We start from the raw sequence: 25,626 nt of genomic DNA, 5'->3' as shown, positions 1-25,626 counted from the left end.
ACATGATTTGTAATAGCAGCAGCATGGAGAAAAGAAAGAGGCCCAGAGAGGTGTGCCAGACCTTGAATACAGACCACCCCGAGTTGAGTTAATGACTGGCACAGTGAGCGTGGCCTGTCTAAATCACACTGGCAGGATCCGCCGGAAGTTTTAAAGCATATTGAATTGCTTAGTCTTGCTCTTCTGCTTGCTATTTCTACCTGATTGACATTTCCACCCAAGTAGGTTTTGGTGGGTGTCCAATGTAGCTCCTGCAGGATGTACCCCTGAGCTGAGTCGCTGGTACGGCAGGCTGTTGAATCTGGCTAGCAAGATTGATTCCAAAGTCTGTATTCCCCCCCCAGCCCATGAAAAAATTTCTTCAGATGGCAAATGCCCAAATCTCACTGCTGACGGCGCCACCAGCCACATCAATACTGATTTGGGTCACTGAGACAGTGCAAGCTTTTCGCATGAGCTACTGCACTTTAGTTTCCCAGCAGAGTCTGGGCCACTGTTCTTATGGGTTGAGCCCTGCTGAAACCACAACAGAGCGAGCCATAGGAAAAGACGCAGGCAAATGTAGCCTGGACTCATTTCCCAAGGATGACATGGGCCTTTCCCGAGCCTGGCACTAGCGAACGGCTGACGAAGAACTTGCTGCACCCGCTCTGGGGGATCATTTTGACACTCTCAAATGTGATTCATGTTCCAATCGTGCTTCTGAAGTCTGTTTCACTTGACCTTTTTTCTCCCTGTGGGTGGGTAGTGCTGTGCCCGCTTGCAGTTGGTGCTGGGTGACTCATTGCTCGGAAGGCAGGATGGTGGGACGTGCGATAACGGAGGAGCGGGCACAGAAAGCAAGCGCCAAAGCACACCCAGCACCAGTTGCCAGAGTGCTTTTTTTGTTTGTTTGTTTGGGTTTTTTTTTTTTTTTTGCTTTGACACATGCTAACTTCCTGTTCGGTTTGCAGGTTAAAAATACACCCCAGGATACGCCAGAAATTCAAGTGAAACTGTGAAGTGTGCTGCTTAGCAAGGGGGAATGGACTGTGTCAGATGAAAAGTTTGACGCGTGCATCACAAGCCCGTCTGGGGTTTGGGGGCAGGGCGGGCGTGGTGAAGTTTCACTCTGGGCTCAGGGTTAACAAATGATTGTTTCTTACTACTGGGATGCGTGTGTGTGTGAGAGATGGAACCACGCTGGGGGGTGGGGGGGAGACACTACAGCTCAGAAGCTCTAGAGAGCTTTTTTAAACAGAGGGTTGTTGGCCAACGTGGCGTGGGCTCCGGGGTTATTGGTGAGTCCAAGTGCATGTTCCCAGAGAGCAGGAGCTTTCCGCCTATCCTTGTTCATTAGGGTGAAGTACCAGGGGTTAACAGCTCTGCAGCAAGCCCCCTACCAAAAAAGGGTGTAGGGCTGTGCCTGCTTGCCGGTGGTACACAGCCCGGCAGGAACGTGCATGGAGGTATGGGGAGGAGGAAAGCAGGGCCATGGGGCACAGTACTCCTCCGACCCCAGGGCCATGGCAGGCAGTGAGCAGAGAGCTTCCCGGCCCTGGGGCCACAGCAGGGGCACAGAATATGCCCCCACAAAGGCAGTCAAACAAATTCCTATGCACACCCCTGCGGACTGGCCTAGTTTTGAGGCTCTTAAATGTAGACTAGCCCTAGAGTTTGCACGGCCCCCGTGCAAAGTATGGCATGCAGGATCCCATACCACTGCTTCCTTACGAGTAAACCAACCCCCCTCTTCCCCTTGCCAGCTCCCCACAGACACTTTTTGAGAACAGCCTTCCTTCCCCTTTCTGAGGCGCTGGAATCCAGCCTCAGCTCTGCACATGCTGCAGTATCCTATCCCCTGCAGTTTGGAGGAGCTACAGTTCAGCTGGTGTGGTCCTACTCCTTCACAGCACAACCAAGTTCTCCACAGGCATGAGAGAAGAGAGGGCTGTATGCTGAAACAGGACTGGCTGGACAGCCTGTCACTCATGGGGAAATGGGACAAGCAAACCTGCCCCCCGAGTGATGATGGGAGTTTGGCGGCATAGGCAGGGCAGGCTCTGGCTTTTTTGCCGCCCCAGGCAAAAAAGCCTCCTGCCACCCTCTGCCGCCCTGGTGGGGAGCACGGCAGGGGAGGGCGCCGAGCCCAGCCGCGGCCCCACTCTCCCTGGCCTGCTGGAGCGCCGGGGAAGGGCGGCCCCGCTCTTGCCGGGGGGGAGGGCGGCGAGCCCGGCCACGGCCCCGCTCTCCCTGGCTGGCCGGAGTGCTGCGGCTCCACTCTCCCCGGCGGCCGGAGCGCTGGGGGGAGGGCAGCGAGCCCGGCCACGGCCCCGTTCTCCCCGACCGGCCGGAGCACCGGAAGGAGGGCGGAGAGCCTGGCCGCGGTCCCGCTCTCTCCGGAACGCCGGGGGAGGGCAGCGAGCCCGGCCGCGGCCCCGCTCTCCCTGGGTGAGCACCGCTCCCCTCCAGCTGCCACCCCAAGCACATGCTTGGAGGGCTGGTGCCTGGAGCCGGCCCTGGGCATAGGAATCTCGCTGTATTTTTTGCAATCACTGCAGGTGCAGGCTTTTGGAAGAGGGCTCCATTAGAGAAGCCTCTTGAGAGTTGGACGTAGGTCCGGGGTGGAGAGAATGCAACGCTGGCTCAGGTTAGCTACTGCAGTCTGTGGGGCATGTTCACAGAACAGCCTTGTTGGGAGTTTGTTGTTGGTCTATTGTGTTGGAGGGGTATGGGCTGCAAAACCTTCAGCCCTAGCCATCCTTGAGGACAATTATGCAGGTACATCTTTGAACGGGAGTGATGCCAAATACTCAGGATGCAGTTCAAACTAGAGACAATAACCATGTGCCAGTGATCAACAAATAAGCTGCTTTATTGAAAGCAAAGAATGATGGCTACCACAGGGTTTCCATGGTAACTATCGGGTGTAATTCCCTGAGAACACGTGTCATTTCTTTTCCAATCTATTTCTTTTAAACACATACTAGTTATGAAAAGCAGAGAGTGACGTTCCAGATACTGGAACACATAAATTAAGGTAAGTGATCGTTAGAAGACATTTCAATTTCATTTTCAAACAGATTCTCAGAAGGTTTTTTTTTTTTTCCGATCCACAGAAAATGTATAAAAAAATTTCAACCCTAGATCATTCTCAATGAACAAAAAAAACAGCACAGTAAAAAAAAATTACTGTTGCAATAAGATATTTACAGACGCACCCATTATGGGCCATTTTCACTCAGCCTCTCATTGGAAACATACATTCTGCCTTTGCCCACTTATCCATGCAGAGAACAATTAGCCCTCACCCACTGGGCGAGGAAGGCTTAGGTCAATGTTAGTGCAGGAGCAGGGGATTTGCACAAGCCAGGAGCGTCTGTCCACTGGAGCAGGTTATGCAGCGAACTACAGTTGTCTCCCTTCAGCTGCTGATCCTCCATTGACCAGAGGGGGCACTGTTGAGCAGTGCAATGCGCTCCTTTTCCCAGATGCTAAGGCCACGTCTACACTACCCGCCGGATAGTAATCGATCTATCGGGGATGTGATAAATCGATCCCCGAATCGATGCCCGTACTCCACCTCGGCAGGAGGAGTAAGCGGAGTTGACGGGGGAGCCGCGGCGGTCGACTTGCCGCCATGAGGATGGCCAGGTAAGTCGAACTAAGATACTTTGACTTCAGCTACACGAATAGCGTAGCTGAAGTTGCGTATCTTAGATCGATCCCACCCCCTAGTGTAGACCAGCCCTTAGTACAGAGCTTCCACAGCACTAAGGCCCAGATCCTCACAGGGATTCAAGCTTCTGACTCCCATTGCGTTCAGCAGGCTAGCAACCATGATCCAGCATCTACCTTGAGTCTCCAACAGGCCCCTAGCTACTGGGCCAGCCCAGAAATGGTGCTTGGGAGAAAGGGGTGTTTCTTGACAGCTGCTTGCCCAACTTCTCTCCTCCCCTCAAGCTCAGTGGTGAATGGGACCAATAGCTGTGGCAAAGACTTATGCGTTCAGGGCCTACTGCTGATCTCACAATAGCGATGGGACTAACTCCATTGTAGCCAGTGGAATTGCACCAGTGGGACACCCACATCGGACCCTTAATGGCAATCCTCCCAATACTCTTTATTCACCCTCTGCCTGAGCACCTAATGCCCCCGGACAGACCCAGCCTGAATGTTTTCGCTCCACTGAACCTGAAGTATTCATTGGTATAGACAGTGCATTCTACATACGTTAATTGGCCCTGATAGACACTAGTGTTAGGGACAAAATATGTGTAGCACTTTTTCCCCTCCGCGAAGATGCTCCAGAGGCAAGGGTAAGTGGGCAGAGACTTTGCACTGAAGGGAGACATTATGTCTCCATATAAATATAGCATAAACATGGACACAGCATGTATGCATCTCTTTGCAACCCCCCCCACCCCCTTTATAAATGTCTTTAAATTATCCTATATAAATACTGCATAGCTTTATAGTACTGAAAATATTTCAGCGAGGCATAGGGAACTCCAGTGAACAGAGTTAACATTGATTCTCGGCTTCCACCACCAACCCCTCTCCTTGCTCCTCTTCTCCCAGCCTGTCTCCCTTCAGTGCTACAGTGATCTGGGATTCTGAGAGTCCAGCTCTAAACACCACAAAGTACAAAATTCCTCCAGGGCATTTCCTGGACTCGGCTCCAATGTGTCCAGAGAACTGCCCCAGGAGCCAGCAAACTTCCCCTGTTCCCCCCAAAATACAGCCAGCATAGAAGGGGAGCAAGAAAGGGGAGCAGAGGGGTGGAATTAACCCCCCCCTCCCACCACAACTATTATCAATGAACCTTCATCTGAAACAGTATCCGGAGCCGAAGGATGAAGGGTTCGGGGAGAAAGTGAAGGGGTGGGTAGGTAGTGGAATAAAGCAGCTTGGGTTTATGGGAAGCAGGAAGAGAAGGGAGTGAGGGTTGGGCAGAATGGGATAGAGAGTAAAATTCCAGCGGAAAAAGAAAGCCATGGCAGTAAAGACCTGGCCCAGGGCACACACTTATTCCACATACATTCTATGAGAATTGCAAACACTGCAAAGCAACACGTAGAGCCACGCAGGCTGGTGTTCAGGACACTTACCCTTCACAAGCCAGCCTGGCCCTGGGCCACACGTGTAAGTGCTCAGGACCTAGCCTTTCCCACGTACCCCCGGCCTGTCAGAGGAGGAGGCAGACAGCACTCCAAAAATCTGCTCTCCCCACCTGCAGGGGAGATGAGGGGCCGCACAGCAGCCTATAAACCACACACACTGTGCATTATCACAGCAATAATAACCATTCGCCTCGCAGCAGGGAAATCACATGCACACATACAGGTCCCACAAGCCCTTTGGATACCAGGGAAACTTGGGACGAGGTTGACGGGGACATGCGTCTCCTAGTACACCACATTCAGGGGGCACCATGGCGTGTCTGGGTACAGCAAGCAGTGAATGGAGCGGAACCTGCAAGAGAGGGAAAAACCAGCGATCAGCACCCGAGTCAAGACCTGCTAACAACACTTACACCTCTTTCCCATAGCTGCATGCAGCAGCCGTGCAAAGGCTAGTTCTTTGAGGGTCTGTCTACACTGCAGCTCAGAAGTGGGACTGCAGCACGTGTAGACAAACCCGAACTAGAGCAAAGCTAGCTTGAGTAACAATCGCAGTGAAGCTGCACCTGCATGGGTGGTGGCCATGTGAGTATGGACCCAGGATTCTACGCAGGTAGCTTACATCTAGCCCAGGTACGTCTACAAGTGCTGCAGTCCCACCTCCTGATTGCCGGAGGATCATTTCCACTGCTCTTTGCCTGCCTTTAAAGCCCAGGCTTCCTCGTTGTATGGGGGTAAAAGGAGGAACACGTCTGATTGAACACGAATGTGGGGGTCTGAGGAAGACGCAGCTCACCTGGATGGATCCTCATCAGCGGAGAAAGCTCCCTTCATGTGGATGGAATTCCTCTTGTTTTCAAACATGCCATAGCTCAGCGTCACCTGGAGAGCACAAAGGTGAAGGTGTTGCTAGGGCAAGACGCTGCTCTTGACAGAGGGGCAGCCTGGTCCAGTAATTAGGGTACTAGCCGGGACCGAGACCTGGGTTCCAGATCGTGCTCTGCCACAGACTTCCTAAGTGACCGCGGGCAAGTCACTGCATCTCTCTGGGCCCAATCTGTACAATGGGGATAACAGCCTTGCCCTGCCTCACAGGCATGGTAGGAGGGCAAATACATGAAAGATTGCAAGGCAATCAGACACTATGATGAGGTACAGTAGCGAGGTCACGGTCTCATTTACAGCACTAGAGAAACCCCCAAAGGAAAGCTCTAGCAGAGATAACCATGCCCCCTCCCGGGGGTTTGGAGCCTCCTTCCTGCTGAGGTGGTGTCATTATGGGTTCAATCACAGGTTCTCAAGAGTAATTTCCTAAGTTCCTGGCCTTCCTGGCCCATCATGCACTGGGGTAAGAGGCCTGCTGCTCATTGCACACAGCTATCCTGGTTCTGTGCTCATGCAGGAACAGGTGAGAACAGAAATAACCCCGCTCCCCTGTTCTACCTGTGATCATTGCCAGGGCTCTAGGATCTGACTATGTGGCTCTTCCCTGCCTTTGCACTAACTCTAAAGTGCTTCTTGGATGCAGCCAGGTTTACCTGTTTGTGAATCTCTGTCTTGGGCACCTGGTGGAGGTTCTCCAGGTGGGAGTGGAAGAGATTACTCCGGATAAGCTTCACTCCTAGCACGGACTCTATGATGTACCCGATGGTACAGTCATCTGGCAGGCGGATCTTCTCTGCTGTGCTCATGAAATGACCCCCACTGTAGGAGACAGAAGGGAGCATGTGAGTTCGCTCTGCACCGAGTTAACTATCCTCAACGCTGCGCCAATGGGTCCCAACCCGGAGTTGGAGACACGCCCTACCTACTGATGGGGTGGGGGTAGGAGGAATTCAGCCTCTCTGCCCTGTCAAATGACCTCAACCCTGGATTACAGAGAGAAATGTCTTTAGGACTAGAGCAATTTAGTCTCCCTCCTAGCTTCTTTGTGGGTCTCTTCTGAGCACCCAGCCGGATGATGTGGACTTCAGACCACTAGATATTGGGATGGAATCAACCAAGCCCACAAAGAGTTGGACTTCAGGATGCAGTTGAATTTCAAGTCACCAGTGATCTTTGATCTCCTGTGTCCTCCCCCATCCTGATCTGCACAGAGGTAATCCAGGACTTTCTAGAAGTCTTATGAAACATCAGTGCCAAGTACTGATCTCCTTACCTCGCCCACGGGCTCATCTTCAGCGCCAGCCCGCGACTAATACAGAAACCTGCTCCCCCAGTGGCAAACCAGAAATGAACAGGATGCTGCAAAAAAGACAGAAGGAAAACAGCGAGGCTTAAAACCAGTCCTTTTCCCTGCCTCCTCATGGACTTCTTACTAATTTAGGCAACACAAAGAGAATTCTCCCAATTGTCTCGACTGCTCCCGGGTGGGTTAAACTGACCCAAACCTCCATCCGCACACAGGATGCACAGCCAAGCCTGGTGCTGAGGAGTGGGTCCCTGTTAAAGTCCATCTCCGTTCCGAAACGATGACATTTTTCAACATATCACCAGCTCAGTGAAAGCTGGAAACCCCCCTCTTTGGGCTCAGTATGCCGCTGGACTTTTGCCTCCTGTTAGCCCTAGTAAACCCACTGTCCTACTCTCTTACCATCTTGTTCTCACTGATCCTCTCTGTGGCTTGAATGGGTCGGTCCAGACTAGGTTTGCCGATGTAGATGTCCTGTGTGTGGGGGTAGCCAGACAGCAACTTCACCAGGGTCCGGACATTCACATAGTTATCATCATCCACATGGCAAAACCACCTGGAGCAACAGAAGCAACCCAGTTAGTCCGGTAATACTCAGCACTCCCAGAGCTCCTTCCAGCAGATTGCTTTACAACAGTAGATAGCGGTTATCCCCATTCGGCACAGGGAAAATGAGGTGCAGAGAGTTTGAGTGATTTAATCAAGGCCAAGCAAGCAGAACCCACTCCTAACCCCCTGCACCAGTCACTACCCCATTCTGGGGCAAGGCCTGTCCGTGGAAACGGAAAGAATCAGGTAGCCACATTGTAGCTGGTCACCAGAAGGCTCTCCAGCTTGAGTCCTCCCCTGCATTCCCAGCACTTTCACCTGGCCACACATGCAGTCTCACATGTGTACAAACTGGCATGCATACGGACACACCCCACACGCACTCTCTCGCTCGCTGTCTTTCTCTGGACATTAATTTCCTTCTTACTTTCTCCCGGACTCGATGAACTTGTCGTATTCCACGGCCATCTTGCAAGACAAAGCCTGGCGGCTGTGGGCGGCGGAACAGTTGGTGTTGATGACATTGGCTGTGGTGGGAAGAGGGTGGGGGGAGAGAAGAGGGACAGTCAGTCCGATGAGACTCTCTCTCGCGCGCCAAAAACACAATCAATCTGCTTGAACGAACAAAACTGCCTGTCCACCACCCAAGGCTGCCCAGGAAGCAGAGGTGGCAGGGAACAGCCCCCTCACTGAGTGCAGGGTTCACGGACAGCAGCAGGGGCAGCTACGTTCCTCACACATAAAAGGGAAGGGTGGGGCAGAACGAAGACAGGCCAGAAAGATGCCAGACAATCCTGTTAGCCTCTCTGCAGCTGGCCCAGGAAGGCCAAGACCCCCTAACCTACAGCCTGGCTAAGGCCAGCAATCTTGGATCCTAATGAAAAGAATACAGCCGTATTTCACAGGCCTAGTCCAAGACACTGCAGTGTTCTGTACCGGGATTGCATATCCTTATAAAAGGCTTGGCACGGCCACTGTCAAAAGTATACAGCAGAGAGCGTCCTCGGGGGAAAAGCCTGGAGTCCCCAGGGAATTGTTTCCAAGGCTGTGTGAGATATCGACCCTATCTCAGCACTACCCGTGCTAAGCACACATTGGGCCACCACATCCCTGCATTGCAGGGCTGTGCACTCAGCCCCCAGAAAGGGGGCGGGTGGAGCATGTGAACTGGATCCTCTACTGGGGTCTGTTAGCCAGAATCCTGGCCTATTCATGCTGCATTTTCCCAGCACCGGCCACCTGTTATTTGCTGGGCCATCTCAAAGGGAATTGATTCAGGGCCTGAAAGGGAATCATTTACAACAGAAGAATAGGGAGGGCCTTCCCCAGACTTGAGGGGAGGTGCTGCTGAATAAACACTCACTGAGTAAGTCCCTTTCCCGCCCTCTGTGGAAAGCTACTTGGGTTCCAGTTAATCACAGCGCTCTGATGGGAAAAATCCCTAGAAAGGCACCTTGTTGCTCTCCCCTGCCTCAGAAGGGAGACACAGGATCAAACCGCTACAGGGCAGATGGCTGCACTGACCGCTTCACCAAGGGCAGGTGGGGGAAGGGACGGCGGCAGCATCGTTTGTGACCTCCATTATCTCTGACAAGGGAATCTCAGCTGGGTATCTTCCCCAGAGGCCACCACTGTAACAAACCGCCTCGTTCTCAGAGCAGCGTTCTCCTCCCCCTGAGATCCTCAAGGGGGCGCCACCACCGCATTCAATTTCTGCCCCGGCCTTGAAACCCACCTCCTGAGTCCTGGCTTGGAGTAAGACCAGGCCAAAGGGCACAGTCGGGGTGCTGTGAATTAGTAAAGGGGCGGCCAATGATTTCAGTGGTGTCACACTGACGTAACAGAGGCCCAGACAGCCACAAGTGCCCAGCACCCACCAGCTCCCTTTGTGACACACAGGGCCAGCTTTTTCAGAACAGGTCAGCTCCCAAACTGCTCAGCTGGCTTGAAAATCTGGTTGCCTGTTTTGCGCCTAAATGCGGTTTCAAAAATCTGGTGCCAGCTGTGGGCGCCTCTGAAAATTCCAGCCCAAGTGCAAAAGTTGGCCCCTTTTAAGTATTTAAGAAAAGTTTTGCTACCATCTAAAGCTCCCCCCATCCCACCCCCCAGATGGTTTAGTCCCCTCGTTCCTGAAATCATGGAGCGGGAGGGAGGGAAGTAACCTGGGAGGCTGAACTAGTCCAGCCTCAGAGAGCAATGACGTGTGCATCTTGCGCTTACTGCTGGATTCAAAGAGCCCACTGAGGTGCCTAAACTTCTACCAGGCTTGCGCCAGCCAGAAAGGAGACCAGAATGGGATTGGTTGACTCACCTGTGCGTTTCTTCAGTTCTTCATCCTCCCCATCGGTGAAGATGAAGGTCTGAAAGAGACGATAACACGTCATTAGAATTGACATAACACGGGTCTGCGGCTTTGTGCCTTTCCCCTGGGGGAATTTACTTCTGCTGCATTCCATTTTCCAAAGATTTCCAGGCAGCAGGTGCTGCTGGAGGAAAAGGGCCTGCTACTGACCATGGCTATTGCCCGACCACCCTAACTACAGGGTAGGAAAGGGCAGAAAGTGACTTCAGCACTATCAAGGCCTGCTGGAAGGGGGTGTTGATCAAGCTTTTTGTTATGGTTCTGTCTTAGCCGCACTAGAGGCTAAACCATTCAATACCAATCAAGGGGTCAGGGGGAGTGGGTGCTTGTCACTCATTTCTTCTTAAGGCCCAAACCTTAACCCTAGATCCAAGCACCCCTGAACTTGGAGGCAATTTGGAGGCCAGCTCTGTGGCTCCAGCCCATCTCTGCTTCTCTTTAAGGAAGCTATTGGGTTAAAAATCTCAGCCTAATGAACATATTGATCACAGCCCATCATAGAGCTAGGATAACAATCAATACACTCATTGGAAGTGGGGAAGGGGGTGGGCACCAGGGCTGTGAGCTGGGATTGCTGGACTGAAGGAAATTTTGGAAAACGGTAGGATTTGAAGGATCTCACTGAAACACACACAGCAAACTCCTCCCTGACAAGAGGGAAAGGTGCCTAAGGTTTCACCCTGAAAGCAGGTGTTTCCCCTTAAAAGTAGCTGGGGTGAGATGCACACCCACTGCGCCTTCCTCTGCAGGGAGCTACGTGTCCTCATTTTAATCCCCCTCTCTGCCCACCCCCCGTAAAAAAAAATAAACAGCACAGAAGGCCTGACCCTTTAACAGCAAAGGGTTAAAGCTTCCCTTCCCACAGGGGAAAGAAAATGGAAACAGTGTCTGCACCACCTGCTTCCCAACCTCCTCTGCAGTGGAGGTGCCGCTCCCCCCAAGTTTGAGCTGCAGTCACAGTTACTTGGGTTTCAGCTGTGTGTGCCTGCCCAGATCTCTGGAACGTCATTTCACTGCCAGGGCCCAAGTGTGTAACAACATGGGCCTTCAGCACAAAGCCACAGGGCAAGGGGCACAACCTAAGAACGCAGCGGAGGCAGCCGCTTGCAAGGCGGTGGCCTTAGTTTCTTTAATTGTATTGAGTTTTCCATGATCTTGCTGTTACGCTACGGCATATGCTGTGAATAAGCACCAGTCCCAGGCAGTGGGATTGCACCAGATAGATGTGGGGTGGAGAGGAATGTGGGGCTGAGTGGAGGGACCTACAGTCACCTGTAAGGAGATGCAGCTGAGCTGTGGCCTCACTTAGAGAGACAGCATGCTAAGGAACCACTCTTGCTCCCATTGAAACCAGTGGGGTTCTGTCACTGACGTCAGTGCTGGCTCAGGCCCTGAGGTTCACGCGTGGAACTGAGTCCTTCCAAAGGCTTGCCCTGCTCAGCCCACCTGGCTCTGCTAAACAGTGTGTGCACCGGCCTCTGCACGGCTATAAGCAGGTGTGTTTGCACTGCTTGCCCATGGTGTGCGGAGGCGGCCTGCTGGCTTCATCCCACACCTGTGTCAACAGCATGCACCCACTTGGCTCTGTCCCGGCACCCTGAGCTAGCACCTCCCCCCCTTCTGCGGCCTCCACGGCCCGTCTCATAGCCTTTGTTTATTGAGTTGGAGGTCAGGTGGCAGCAGCTGTTCAGGTCTGGCACGAGCCCGGCTTCGCCCAGCTTGTGGGGCTGGGGTGGCAGCCTTGATCAATGCAGCTCCCTGCACCTGTCTGTGCGCTCGTGTGTGCAGAGCGGGGCGCACCTCCACCCCTGCACTCAGCCAGCTTCCCAGGTAACTGAATCGCCTTCAACTGCCGCTTGGCCTGGTGCCCAACGGCAAACTCCACACACACACACCCCAATTACCTGAGCCACCTGCCTGGCTGCACTCCCGTATTTACATAGCTAATTCTCAGCGTATGTTGGCTGGCTCCAGAGGACCATCTTGCTGGTTTACCCTGGACTTTTGGGGGGGAGGAAGGCAATAGAGGGGGAGGGAAGGGTGAGAAAGCAATCTCAATCAATCAGCGTGTAGCAAACAAAGCCAGAGAGAGAGAGAGAGAAGAAACCACAACCAGCTGCCAAGCGCTGTAAAAACCAGACACGCACAAAAGCGCAAAGGAAGAAAGACAAAGAGAAATTGGAGGGGGGGGCAGAGGCCTGGGAATGATGAATTACAAGTGAACTGGAAATTCGTCGCCACCCATCAGTCAGTCCGGCCCCGCAGTGGGCTTTTTTTGTTCTAGAAGTGGGGACAATAGCTTGAATGCGTCTGCCTGACTTTACTCAGGCCAGGAGAGTTAAGCAGCAATGTGTTTGCTCCCCCATTAGCATACAGCTGGGCTGGTTAACTCGGGGGAGAGGGAGGGGAAGCCAAGTTTGTTTGCTCAGGTCCCCGGGGCAGGGAAGTGGCTGGGAAGAGCAGACATTACAGGGCTCCTGAATGGAATCGGGGGCTGGACTCTGGGCTCACTGGGGGGGTGGTTGCAAGTGGCCTTTTTGGTGTAAGAGAATAGAGCTGATCTGAGGCATGAAAGCCAAACTGCCAATGAGAGCGTGTAGCCATCAAGCAATTGCATATGTGCCAATGCTTCCAGGAAAGGCACAAGATGGCTCGGACAGACAGCACCTGAGACCGGGGGGGTGGAGGGCAAGAGTGCGCATGGGCTCTGCTCCTTCCCTGAGAAAGGGGATCCCGCATGGGGGGAACCTCAAACAAAGGGCTAGATGGTGTTACAATGCCTAAGAAGAGTTTGTTACGCAAAGCAAAATAAGGAGGCTCAACTCTCAGGGTTCACAGCATTAGCTGCTCAGTTACAGGGACCATGGAGGAATGTCCGTTCTCATAACATGGGCTAACAGGCCTAGGGCAGTAAGTTGGAGGGAGTGTCATGGAGGGCAGGGCATACGCATCAGCAGGATGCGGCACTAGTGTGGTATGGCCCATGCTAGGTTCGGGGCTGGGGAATGGGACAGTATGACTTGGCACAAAGGCAATCACACACCTGGCCTTGGGGGCATGGAGGAAAAGGGCAGGCCAGAGAGACACACTGGGACTGGGGCCTTCTCCTGATTGAAGGAGTCTATAAAGCCCCCACCCCGAGGAGGCGCGAGGCCTGTGGCTGCGCCTGCATTCTGAGATGAGTTTGTTTGGTCTCAGTCACGGTGGCTGCCAAAGGTGTGCACCCTCCCCCCCGCACTTGCCTTCCCCTCCGCCCAATATCCATTTAATCAATCTCTTTGGAATGTGTCAAAGGGGGCCAGCAGACGGGGGCGGGACACCAGAACCCTTGCAGGATACCCACTGGGGATTTAATACAGAGGAAAATGTTTGCTTGATTAGATCAGGAACACTGTCTCCAACAACTGTCTTTGCCTGCTCCGAAAATAACCCCCAAACTAATCCTCCAGCTCAGCTTCTATAAATAGACCAAAGTGGACATTTGTTTATTATTAGCCAGCATTGAAAGTTGTTATTCTGATGATGCCGCCCCTCCCACCCACAGGAGACCATATAACTATCTCCTGGCCTCTCAGAGAAGCACTCTGCCATTCCTCCTGGCAGGCAGGGAACTGCACGGCCCCTTGGAAGGAAACTCCGGAAAGTCAGCCTGCCCGCCTGTCTCCCTGCTGCCTGGGCAGGAAGGGTAGAGCCTGCACCCAGCCCTACGTGATACCTCGGAGGGACTATCTCGCCTTTGCAGGTTCACCGCCTCCCACCCCCTTCCTGCATCTCCGCAAAGCAGGAACCCAGCCAGAAGGTTCAATTAAAACCAAAACAAGGACAGCCTCTCTCTTTTTTTAATTAGCTTGTCTACATTTCTTGTAGATGAGATCTCCCGTTCCTGTGACCTCCCCTCCCGGGCAGGTTTCCAGGATCCACTATAGGACACAGGGCTCTATAGGCAGGTCAGCTGGGAGGAAAGATGTCTGGGGAGAATGGAAGGGAGGAAATAGACCACAAGAGAGGAAAAGTGGAAAAGAAAGGGGGATGGGTGCGTGTGTGTGTTTGGCGCCAGGATTACAACAAAGCCAGGGGATTCGCTGCCTCTCAGCAGCACACTTCATCCTCCTTGGGCCTGGAGAGTCCCCTCTTTAAGGCAGTTATAGGCAGTTATCTGCTATGTGGTTAGATATTCAATGGATGCAATGCCCCATCCTTAACACTCTCCCCTTCAATTTAGATCCTCTGATCCTTGTGGCTGCTGGGCTCTTCATTAGAAGGAGACTGGGGCTGTGGGGGTGGAGGCTGGGCATAGGTAGCACCATGCCCACAACACTCAACTGCTCGCTTAGATTAAAAGCTTTTCTAGTCTCTCTCTGCACGTCCCAGATACCCAAATCTCCAGCTGTGATGCTCAGATCACCCTCACAGGAAGAGAGCCAAGGCATAGGCACAGCTGAAGCTCTCTTGCTAAACCACAACAACAGAACCTTGCCCATTCCCACTGATGACTTGAGACCCCCCAACACGTATTATGAAGCTGCTAGGAGATGGATACAATGAAAAGCCAGGACAGTGCCTCCCAACATGGTCTTCGTTCGTTGGGCAGCCTCATTTAACACTTGAAGAGCCTTCGTGGGGATCCCAGCAAATACACAGCAGCAGTGCATTGTATAAAAGCCACAGTGTCCCAGCCAGAGGGAGCTCACTACAGCGTCTGCAAGGAAATCTTTGGTGATAGGTGGGGAGATGGTTGATTTTCTGTGTAAGCCGTAAGGTGTGAGGATTAGTAGATGCACGGATTAGCCTGTGCACACGTACGCACACAGTGCATCTCTCAGCCAGATTCCCCTCTCCCCCACTCCCGACTTCAGTGCAAGATGCTGGACCTGAGCAAAGTTACTCCTGATTGACAGTGGTATAAATGGGAGGTGAATCAGGCCCTGTAGGCCTCAGCTCAGTCGTGAGTTGCACCTCCTTAGATCTAGGATTCAGTTCCATAAATGTCTGGAGGACCAAAGCACAGGCCAGCCTGCTGTTAGCGGGCAGAGGTGCTCTGTGAACGCTCTCCCTTTCCCACTCATTCAGAGGCTCTCTCTGGACATTGGTTATAGCTGCTTCTGCTTTAGGAGAGCAAGGAGTTACATGGCTCTTTTCTCCCCCACACTTAAGTCCCCTTAAATTTGTAAAAGAAAGGGCTTTGTCTCCGGCTTGCTCAGTGGCTGCATTGTCTGGCCAGGGACCCTGACTCGGGACACACAGGAAGCCTCATTGTTCTAAAAGCTGCAATTTAAAGAAACACAGGATGCCAAATCCTTCTCCAACAATAGCGACCACCAAAGAATAAGGCCAGGACAATGCACTTTACCCGGCCAGGTTCCTTAAACTGCTGCATAACGGGGGTTGGAGAGAGACACCAGGCCACTGGCGTGCGCCTCCCCACCTTGTTCTGTACCACAGGGATTTGCTAGAGGAACTCAGCTCCCAGCACAGGGTGCTCTATCTGTTCTGCTGCTGCACAGCAGGTCCTGCCCAGCCTGGCCCAGCTCCCTGCATGGGGGAAGGAGAGACTGCCAGTGCAGACTGTCGTGGGGGGGGGGGGGGGGGAGGTTTTTCCTCCATTTCTCTTTTCTTAGTGACTCACTTCCCCTTATTTGCAGTGAAATCCTAGCTCAGCCCTTGCAGTTACTCACAGCTCCCTGGCTGATCTTACTTGGTGACGAACAACAGCGTGGATGGCAGGATCCAACCATAAGGCTCCTACTCCACCCACCTAGCAAGCAGGGAAAATTGGTCCCGACCATCTCTTCTCTCGGCCTTTGCCCAAGACCGAGTCTCAATTTTATTGCATCTTAAAATGGACCAGAAATACCTACAGGGATGACACACTCTCAGGAGACAAACGTCTGGGTCTTACTGCTGATCCTCTCCTGCACCAACTGCATTGAAAACAGGAACCAACGTGATGCATGTTGCACAGAGGACCTCATGACCATCTATTGCATAAATCTCATCCTTCCCTTTCCCGGTACTGGTGTCATTTCCCCTTCATCATGCGTGACGCTTGGCCTGATCTTGTAAGGGGCTGAGCACCGTCTGCTCCCATTGAACCCAAGGAGAGCTCAGGTGCATACAGCTTCTGGGGCCCAGGCTGGGGTTATACAGTCCTTGGAGCAGGGGCTTGCCAATGTTGTGTCTAAAGCACCATGCTCTCCTGCAAGAAAGAATGCAATGACTAACCTGGAGGACAGTACCTAAAAGGAGACAGCCCTCCCCGGCCCTAGGATGTTTTGGGGGGAGACACCTGTGCGCATTGGCTGATCTGACAGGTGGCAACGGTGTCATTTTGAAATTGGCAGTGGGAGGATTGCAGCAGGTTTGGCTGGATGGTTCCAGTTCATTGCTGCATCCTCCAGCTGGAAAAGTCACTACTCAGGGGAGGAAGGAGCAGAGAATTAGCAGCTGAAACAGGTTCCTGCCTGGCTTTTGTCCCTTTGCAGCACATGTTTACTGCAAACAAACCCAGCTCAAGCGCCGATGGGCCAAACAGCAAGTACAAAACTAAACAAAAAAAGGTAGTTGGGGAGAAAGTCACCAGCTCATTTCAATGCTTAGTTTGATGGTCCAGGCCCCTTTCTTGCCTAGCTGTCTGATCTGTGACTTCCCCCTGCTGCGGGGGGCTGTGGCTGGCACAGAGACCCCTAATCTCAGAACATGATCCTTTTAACGGACAGGAGCACGTGAATCCTGAGGTTACAAGGCATTCCCAAACAGGAGCGGAGCGCGCTCTCGCCCCTTCGCTTTTCAGTAACAGGAAGAGTCCTCCTCTCTGTAATTTAAAAAGCTATTATTTTTAATAATCCCCCTTGAACAATGAGCTCCTTGTGCAATTAGGGACCCACCCCTCTCTCCCCCCAGCTCACGCGCCACACGTGTCTTTCGCAGACTTATATTTCAAGTGCTCTTATTGAAGTCCGAGTAGAAATACCTCATTGCTTGGGGCACGCAATTAAGAGCATTACACACCCCCAGATCATCGGGTGTCCAAGGATAACCCTGCCCTCCCTTTAAAACAACCACCATCTCCCATAGAATACACCCCTGCCTGGGAGATCTGCTTTCATACGGGCCTGAGCAGGAATGAGAATCTACAGCTCCTGTAGACATCAGCTGGTGTTGCAGGGGGCTTAGCACCTCCCAGATTCAGGCCCCATATGTGTTTGTCTTTAACCTGCCCAGGTTTGAAGGGAGAGGAGCCGTGCACTTAACCCAGGGAACTGTCACTCCCCTCTGGACGGGAGCTGCAGTGGAGTGGCCAGAACTGGCTTGGCGTAGCTCCAACAGCCCAGTTCCACCTGCTGGGTTGGACAGAGCCCACACCTGTGTTTGGAGTGTAAACAGGACACAGAGCTATACTTGCTGTGTACACATGAATGCATACGGCCCATTGGGAGCATGTCAGCACACAGCACACCCCAGCAGGCCGTTACCCCCGAGGACAGGGATTCTGGCCAAGGTGCTAGGAAAATTTGGGAACTGCCTGTGCTCTCTGGAAGGTAAACACATTCCTCTCGAGTAAACTAGCTGGAATAGGTATCAGGACCTGCAATTATCTGCCAGACTTCTGGAAATGAGAATATCCTTGCAACAGAGTTAATCACGCTGCTCTTCCATGCATCTCCTGGGAGCAAGCCCACCAAGCTGCTTGGAGAACATTCACTCGGGGCCCTGTACAAGAAGCGTGGTCCTTGTGCAGTCCTGTCACTGCAACTCCTCAGACGGAATTCCAGGGGGGTGAGGGGGGGATGAACTTGCAGTTATGATTTTTTCACAATGTTGGGGCTTTTTTTTTTTTTTTTTTTTTTTAAAGTGCAAACACTCCCCAGACCACTCTGCTGGGTGTAAAGTATTCAAGTGCTGAGTCAGCCACAGCTGCAAACTCTCTTCAAAAGATGCTGGCGGGGAGGAACAACCTCTCTCCAAAAAACAGCCTGTCTGGGCTAGCACATTTGAAGCGGGGGACTAGGTGCAGGATTGGGGAGCAGGGGTGAAGCCAAGGCCTATCCACTGCTCAGATAAAAGGAGGAAGGGGGGGTCCCCTACCACATGATATCATTGCAATATCTTGGATCAGACAGAACACAGGAAACTGAGGCTATTGTATATTGAACAAAGAGTATCCAAGAAGACAACACAATAGCAATTCCCCCTTCCTATCATCTCTCCAAACTGGAACCACCTGGCAGCTTTAACCCCTTCTCCCCTATATTACTTAACCCTTTAGCCGTTCATTTAAAAACAGACATGGCCCTGAGTGTAATTACAAAGGGGAAGGTTCAGATTTTGATTCAGAAGGGGAAAGGGGGATGGACGGATGGACAGGGAGGGTTGTTCTCTGCTTTGGCAGAACTAGATGTGTTTATTAGCCAAAGGGGATTCTGGGCGAGTCCCTAAGAATTTCCACTCCTGCCCTGCAGCCAGGGTGCAGAGTAGCATGAACGCTGAGAGGCTGTTGGCAAAACAAAAGGGAGAGCTGGTCCAGGACCCAGAGAAGGGAGGCCTGACTCAGACTGAGAGCCATACTTTTAGCACAGGCAACTCCTCAGCCGAAACCCCCCCTTTACTAATCCAGAGCATTGTTCGTATGAAGCACTGAGCTTCAGCCAGCTCTCTCCTAAGGAGAGGTTTCAGGAGAAGCTTCCAGCAAAAGTGCAGAGCCCGAGGGCAGGAACTCACCACTATACCACCCACACCTCTAGCGCCCCCCCCCACCCCCCGCACACTACACTCTAAGGTGCATAGATAGACCATAAGCGAAAGCAAAAGAGGAACTAACGGTTGGGGAAGCCAGGGTGCCCCGAAGTTGCTGTTACAGGGCTTCTTGGTAGGAGAGGAAACTGTGCAGGCAAGAGACAGATTCGCTTCCCTGCGGCCTCTCTGGAAGGGGCAACAAAAGCGGTCAGGCCCGTTGAGATGGAGGGTCAGTTTCCTGGTTACAGCAGCTAGGCCCGTGAGGAAAGACTGGGACACATTCCCACCACCCCCTCGCCAGCTCGCTGTCCTTCCTTCTGCAGGAGTTTTCAGTAACTTCAACTCTCTCTCTCCAAGGCTTGTCCCTCAAGTGCTGTACAAGAACATCACTCAACAGCTTGTTAGTGGGGCACCTCTCTGAGCTGCAGCCCCCCTGGCTTCCTGGCCCTCATCTCTAGGCAACCTGACCTGGACACTGCAAGCTCCAGCTCTCTGGTTCCCATGGAAAGCACCACACAAGAGGCTGTGAAGCCTTTTCTCTGCGCTTGGGAGAAAAGAGGCTTTGTTAGCTTGCCCAGGGGGACAGCGTGAGAGCTGAGATTCAGGACTCTGGGAATCCAAACGGACAAACGAAACAAAACAAAAACCCAGAAGAAAGCCAGAGTCCATGAGAAAAAGAGAACAGCCGTTCCCAGGATCATCTGTAGGTGCTCAGGGCATTTATCCACCTCCAGCCCACCCCCCTTCTCAGAGGCTGCAGAACATAAAAGAGCAGCTAAGAGTTTCCACTAACTAACCATGGCAGGGAGAAACGGCAGAGCCACTGCCAGGCCGTTGAGATCTCCTGAGTAAAGGAGCAGGTCCACTCCCATAGAAGCCAGTGGCATTCACAGTGACCTTACAGCTTGTCAGCAGCAACGTGTGACTGAAGTGTCCAATGGAAGTGATGCCGTAAGTCTGCTGCAAATTATTCCTGAGTGAGAAACACGAGCCCACTTCACCGCATGGCAGGCCCAGAGAGAGCCCGTAAGGAAATGGATGAAGATGGAAGGGGATGAATTGGGGAGAGAAAATGGGAAAGTCTCATTCAGTTAAGAACAGGCATAATCTGCTTGGGAAGCTGTGTGATGATCAAAATAATTCCAGAGTAAGGAGAGCAAATGGCAAAAGCAAGTTTCCTAAGGAAACAAGTGGATTTACTTTTATTTATTTATTTTTTTTAAATAAAGTACTAGAATAATGGATAAGACACTGGTGGAGAATGTGAGACAATTGGTCACGAATACAGGAGGCTTGGGGGGAGAGGGAGAACAGATCAGGGTGGTGGTGAATTCTCTCAGCCAAAGTATGTACTGGTGGCCAGACTAGATAATAATGGTCTCTTCTGGCCTTAAACTCTACGAAATCCCACAGTATTTCTGGTTACCAAAATTCCCACCCAAACAGACTGTATTCCATAGCGCTCTCAGCCCCAGAACCTGGGGTCAGCTGGTCTCTCCCTCTGTCTGTGCATTTTGAGCACACCCACCGCGGCAGTATCTGGGTACCAGAAATCTACCCAGTACCCTGCAAATGTCGTCGTAATTCAGACTTGGCCTGGCACTGAAGTATCTAAGTGCATGCCTGGCTTCTGAGAGGATACCACAAGAGGAAAGACATCTCCTTAGGCATCAGAGCCAAGGTGCTACAGTCTACAGATGCTGGGTTCTATTCCTGGCTCTGCTATTGCAACTTTGTGTGTTACTTTCCCTATCTGCAAAACTGGGATAATGTTAGTCACCCTGGTAAAGTGCTTTGAGATCCACTGGTGAAAAGGTGCTATAAGGTGTTGTTATTACTGCTTAGGCTCTATATTGAGGTATGGGCCAGATGGTGCCCTCTGAAACAGAAATGCTACTTCCCCGCCATGCAGGAGTTGCTGAGATGTCCTTGTGAACAGGCTTTTAATGCAAGTGACACTTCTCTGAAAATGCTGCTTAATTCCTTCTTTAAATAGTGAGCTGACAGCCTAGACATGGCTGCTCCAGGCGAAGAAAAGGGGTTTGATGCTTGCGGGGTCCCCCCCCCAGCAGTCTCTAAACAACCCTGAGAACTCTCAGTCCCCTCCCCTTTTCTTTATGCTAAAGAGCTCTGGACTTCAGCCTCTGTTTTACATCTGACAAGTCCAGGCCAGCGACACAAATTGCATTTCATGCTCCTCCTCCCCAGTCTCCTGGCAGAGGCAGCGAGAGGAGGAGGAATAAACAGGCACCTGAACACAGGGTCTCGTTAAAGATCCCTGCTGCTGAGAGACCAGAGCGGCTACGCTTCAGAGGCACTTTAACCCAAAGGCTCCGGAGTGTGTAGGGCGCAGGCCCAAGGTAGGAAGGCGTTTCAGATCCGATTTGTGCCTGTCAGCTGTGCAGGGACACTGAATCCATCAGGATACACCTGAATCCTCCAGCTGGGGGAAGCAGAAGGCCCCTGCTGAAAAGAGGTGAAACTTCTGCTTCACGTTAACTCCCTGGCAGCCCAGGCTGGGGGGGGGGGGGGGGGGGGGGAGAACGGGAGAGAAGAGAGATGATCCTCCCAAAGCCCCCCCTCCAGGTTTGTCAATAGAGGTCAATAGCAATGGAGGGAGAGGAGGGTGGGGCATTGCTGGAATGTGCCTCAATTTCCCTTCCCCAGGCCAAGGGCGGGAGGCTCTGCTTGGAGGCGCTTGGGCATGCAGGCACTAGCCAGATCATTAGTGCTTCCCAGCGCGGCCTGGCACGGCTCCCTGCTGCTCCCGAAGGCTGGAGAGCAAGCCCCGGCCGCAGGCAGGCTGCAAACCCCCCCGCGCCCCACTGGCCCCGGCCCCGCCACTCACCAAGTCTCTGTTCCGGGAGATCCAGGTGTCCAGCAGCAGCTCCAGCCTGGCCTTGTGGAACTTCTTGGTGGTCTTCACCGCGATGAAGACATCCTGGGCGGTGATGTCCTCCAGGGCCGGCCTCGGGGTCCCCTCCCGGCGCGGGGCCAGGCTGCCGGCGTCCTGCGCCTCCCGCCTGCCCCGGCTCAGCTTGCTGAAGTAATCGGTGAAGCTCTTCACTTCTCGGGGGGCCAAGCCGGGCTCGCCCTCCGGCCGCTGCGGCTGGCGGGGCAGGCCCTCCGGCTCACCCGGGCTCGCCAAGCTCTGCAAAGCTCGCCGGCCCCCTTCTCCTCCCAGGTCCTCCACCTGCCGCTTCTGCTGATCCGCCATCAGGACCAAGAGGCAGGTGAACATGCACCCGACCAGGAACAAGAGCAGTTTCCTTCCGCAGCTCTTCAGCATCTTACCAACCCCTTACGCGGCTCAAGGCTGCACACAGCTGGACTGAAGCGACTCTGCCAATACCGCTCCGGGTGACTTCCAGATCAGCGGCCTCGCTAATCCCTGGCAGGTGTCACCGCCTGGTGCTATGCCCGGCTCTGTGCAGCGACTGCCCCAGTCCGCCCGCAGCTCAGCGGCAGCAGCAATTTAAAAACTCCTCTCCCCACGCCCCCAGGCCGAACTCCTATGCCAGGCTTTCTTGGAGGGGCGGGGCTCTCCCAGGCCGCGCCCCTAAAGGGGCGGGCTCAGAACGTAGCTACTGTCCTTTGGGCTCGTTCTTCTTTGGCGGCGAGTCTCCCACGTGGGCGCGCTGCAGGGGGCTGGGAGCAGACGCCGCGGTACTAGCCCGGCCATTGCCAAGTTCTCCCTTATACACCGGGCAGGTTGGGAGGCTGGTCCGGAGACAAAGCAGGAGCTGCGCTGAGTGGGTGTTTACAGACCAGCGCCGAGGTGCTGAGCTGGAGGGGGAAGGTTGTTGCAAGAGCTTTTTCTCTCCTGGCAATGCCATTTTTAAGGCAGAGTATTTCATGGGCATGGTCCAGAAACTCCAGCCCTATGCACAGTGCTTGTACATACATGTCACCTAATACAAGGAGTGTTATACACCCCCAAGAAGTGAGCCAGATAATAAGCATAATGATAATAATAGTATTATTATTAATAAACTACTTTAAATTGTAGCCTCAAGATATGCAAACATCTACCCTAAATCACCATGTGAGCCTCTTACTGTAATCCTTATCCTTCCCCACCCCATCCCTTCCCTGCTTGTCACATCATTAACGCTAGCTCCTGATCCCACCCTCAGATCTACTCTCACAGACCCCTCTTCCCCCATCCCCAACCTGGGTGGAGCAGAGCCCACCCTTCAGCACTAGCAGATCCGATTGCAGGATCAGGGCCTTAGGGTGTAAACTCCTTGGGGTGTAGACCATGTCTTGCTATTTGTTCTGTAACGTTCCTAGCACTCTTCTTGGTGTTGAAATAATAGTAATGTAGCAATGAGCACGTGCCAAATCCCCAGATTTGAGCACCCCTAAATGTAGGAGGTTTTAAAAATGTAAACTTGGAGCCAGATCCAAATTTTGCAAATGGATTCTCTCTTTAAATGGACTAAACCAAACTCCTGATCTGAATACCTTTGAAATGTAGAGCTTTCAAAGTCCAGATTCAAATGTTGCTGCTGGAGCTCATCTCTAATGGTTATACATTTGCAGAAGAAAGGTGTGAAAATCAGTCTCGGAGCCAGCTGTATTGCCCAATCGACTTAGCTTTGTCAGCTGAGCTCAGGAATTATGTAATATTATCATAGGGGGCATTTCTCAAAGTTTCTAGATACATTATTCCGTTGAGGCATCTCAGGGTAGGCAGTGAAGAAATTGCCTTCTCTACTTTGCATGTGGTACACCAATGCAGCCTTTACCAAACTGTCTCTGTCTGAGCAATCCCCTTGCCACCCACTTTCAGCTGTCTCTAGCCTCCAGTGATTCTTTCCTCCTTGCCTCTACACTTGCTGTTATTTCACAAAGGTACCTTCATCCTCATGATCTCTGTGGTGATGTTGAATAGTGTCTGTACAGCCCTATTCATTCCCTCCGTATCCCAGACTCACCATCCTCCTCCACTCACGCATGGCAATATCTTTAACTGAATGGAAGCTCTACAGTATCTTTCTCTGGGGAACTGTTCCCTGCTTCCTTGTGCAGGCGTTGTCAGCATTGCCTGCCCTGGCTTCTGTCCAGCTATTGCTGGCCCCAGACCCTGAGATTCTAAAGCTGTGTGTTGATCTGGGACTTCTACATGGCTGTGTAGTGTGACCAAACCAAACAGGAACAACCTTGTTATAAATTGAATTACCTCTTTGGTTTCTATTTCCCCCACTTTTCAATTTCTGCCTGATTTATTATGGCAGGCAGAACAGTCAATGCACAGGGACACTGATTAGCAGAGACCAAAGCAGGATTGGGCACAGTGGGGTTTTCTCACAACTGTATCCAAGAGGTTACCATGAAGCGGACCACCCAGATCACATACTCAATTCATACTGTAAAGTTTCTCACCGGCCTCTTCTAAGGCTGGCAGTACTAACCCCTCCCTACCCCCCACCACCACTTAATTTTATATTGATCAAATTGAGAATCAGGAGTTTGTTCCCATTCTTGCCTATGGGAGCCTGGGAAAAATCACAGGTTAACCTCTCTGGGTCCTGTCTGTACTAGGATATTTGCTGTGATTCCCCACTGTCTCCGCTCCACTTTACTGTAGGAGAGCTAGCATAGATGGTGCCCACTGGCATTTTAACCATGTCATGTTCTCCTGCTCTGAGCGAGGATAGATGACCTGGTGCTTCGAACACCAACTGCCACCTGGAGCTCTGCATACACAGTGGAGCTGAGATGGTGGGACATTTTAGCAAACATATTCCAGTGCAGCTATGTGCTTTCAGTTCCCCATCTGGACAATGATCCTTCTTTGTGAAGCTCTTTGAGATCTATGGATGAAAAGTGTCATGTAAAGTATTGTTACTGGTGTTTAGTTATCATAATCCTCCCTGGAACTATTACTGGCTGGGTACATGGGTTTGTTTCTCAGTGTATTTGCACTGTGCCTAGCACAAGGGGACTGAGTTTGCCTGGGGTCTGTAGGCACCACCATAATACAAATAATAATGGACTACAGCTTTTTGGGGAATGGACCTTGTCCCGTTCACTGTTTTATGCCATGTTCAGCTCTGATGCTGTGTAAACAATGCTACTGATACCAACAGAGACGAAGGCAGGGAGAATATTTTCCAAGGCAAGCATGACTGTTTGCATTTCCCCATATTTATGATATGCATTGCTCTGCTCAACCCTTTAATCATATTCCTGGTGTAGGGGGATGCACAGGAAGCCTTTAGACATGGGTTTGTTTTGCATGGCACAGAGAGAGTCTGAGGAGGGAGCCATCAAAAAAAACCTCAGAGAAGCCTTATTTTAATAGACATCAAACCAAACAAATACAGTAACCGAATCCCAAACTCATGACTAAACATTATTTCTGCAGCTTGGGGTTTTGATGTATTTTTTGGGTCTCTGAGTTGATTGCACAGAAACCTCCTGTCAAGAGGCTGCAGAAAAGCACCATAGGCAAGACCCTGAATAAAAAGAGAGCCTCTTTCTAAAGGCGCCAAAAGGGAGGAAATGTACTTTCTCCTCAGCCAGCTGCTCATCCATTCTCGAGGTCGCGGAAGTGGCTGGGGATCAGCGCTGCAGACAGATGTTCAGGTCCCTGTCAGGCCAGCTGCTGCACGGCTGCCAGCCTGCCGTCCATGCCAGCAGTCACTGCACAATGACAGCAACAATAACGAGTCTGTCTGCTG

At 52.2% G+C, this 25,626-nt stretch overlaps 1 protein-coding gene across 1 annotated transcript; it reads right to left on the bottom strand.

The window, feature by feature from the left end:
* Positions 1-2,836: 2,836 nt before the first annotated feature.
* LFNG (LFNG O-fucosylpeptide 3-beta-N-acetylglucosaminyltransferase) lies at positions 2,837-25,326 on the bottom strand. Its single transcript, XM_054041724.1, has 8 exons — positions 21,786-25,326; positions 10,154-10,202; positions 8,270-8,369; positions 7,696-7,849; positions 7,261-7,346; positions 6,641-6,806; positions 5,899-5,984; positions 2,837-5,454 (listed from the first exon to the last, which is right to left on the bottom strand). The coding sequence occupies exons 1-8, from the start codon at positions 22,224-22,226 to the stop codon at positions 5,388-5,390; spliced, it is 1,149 nt and encodes a 382-aa protein (XP_053897699.1). The 5' UTR covers positions 22,227-25,326; the 3' UTR covers positions 2,837-5,387.
* Positions 25,327-25,626: the final 300 nt, after the last annotated feature.

The sequence above is a fragment of the Malaclemys terrapin genome, chromosome 10 (assembly GCF_027887155.1).
Source record: "Malaclemys terrapin pileata isolate rMalTer1 chromosome 10, rMalTer1.hap1, whole genome shotgun sequence".
In the NCBI taxonomy this organism is placed as follows: domain Eukaryota; kingdom Metazoa; phylum Chordata; order Testudines; family Emydidae; genus Malaclemys; species Malaclemys terrapin.
Note: the sequence above shows the minus strand (reverse complement) of the source record. Positions and strands in the feature narration are given on the sequence as shown.

What these genes read in the sequence shown, in the direction of transcription:
- LFNG (XM_054041724.1), bottom strand. Translation starts at nt 22,226, where the DNA reads ATGCTGAAGAGCTGCGGAAGGAAACTGCTCTTGTTCCTGGTCGGGTGC. An exon ending in TTCATCGAGTCCGGGAGAAA is followed by an intron (nt 7,850 to 8,269) that starts GTAAGAAGGAAA and finishes CTGTTGCTCCAG; the next exon opens with GTGGTTTTGCCATGTGGATG. An exon ending in AAGATGAGCCCGTGGGCGAG is followed by an intron (nt 6,807 to 7,260) that starts GTAAGGAGATCA and finishes TGTCTCCTACAG; the next exon opens with TGGGGGTCATTTCATGAGCA.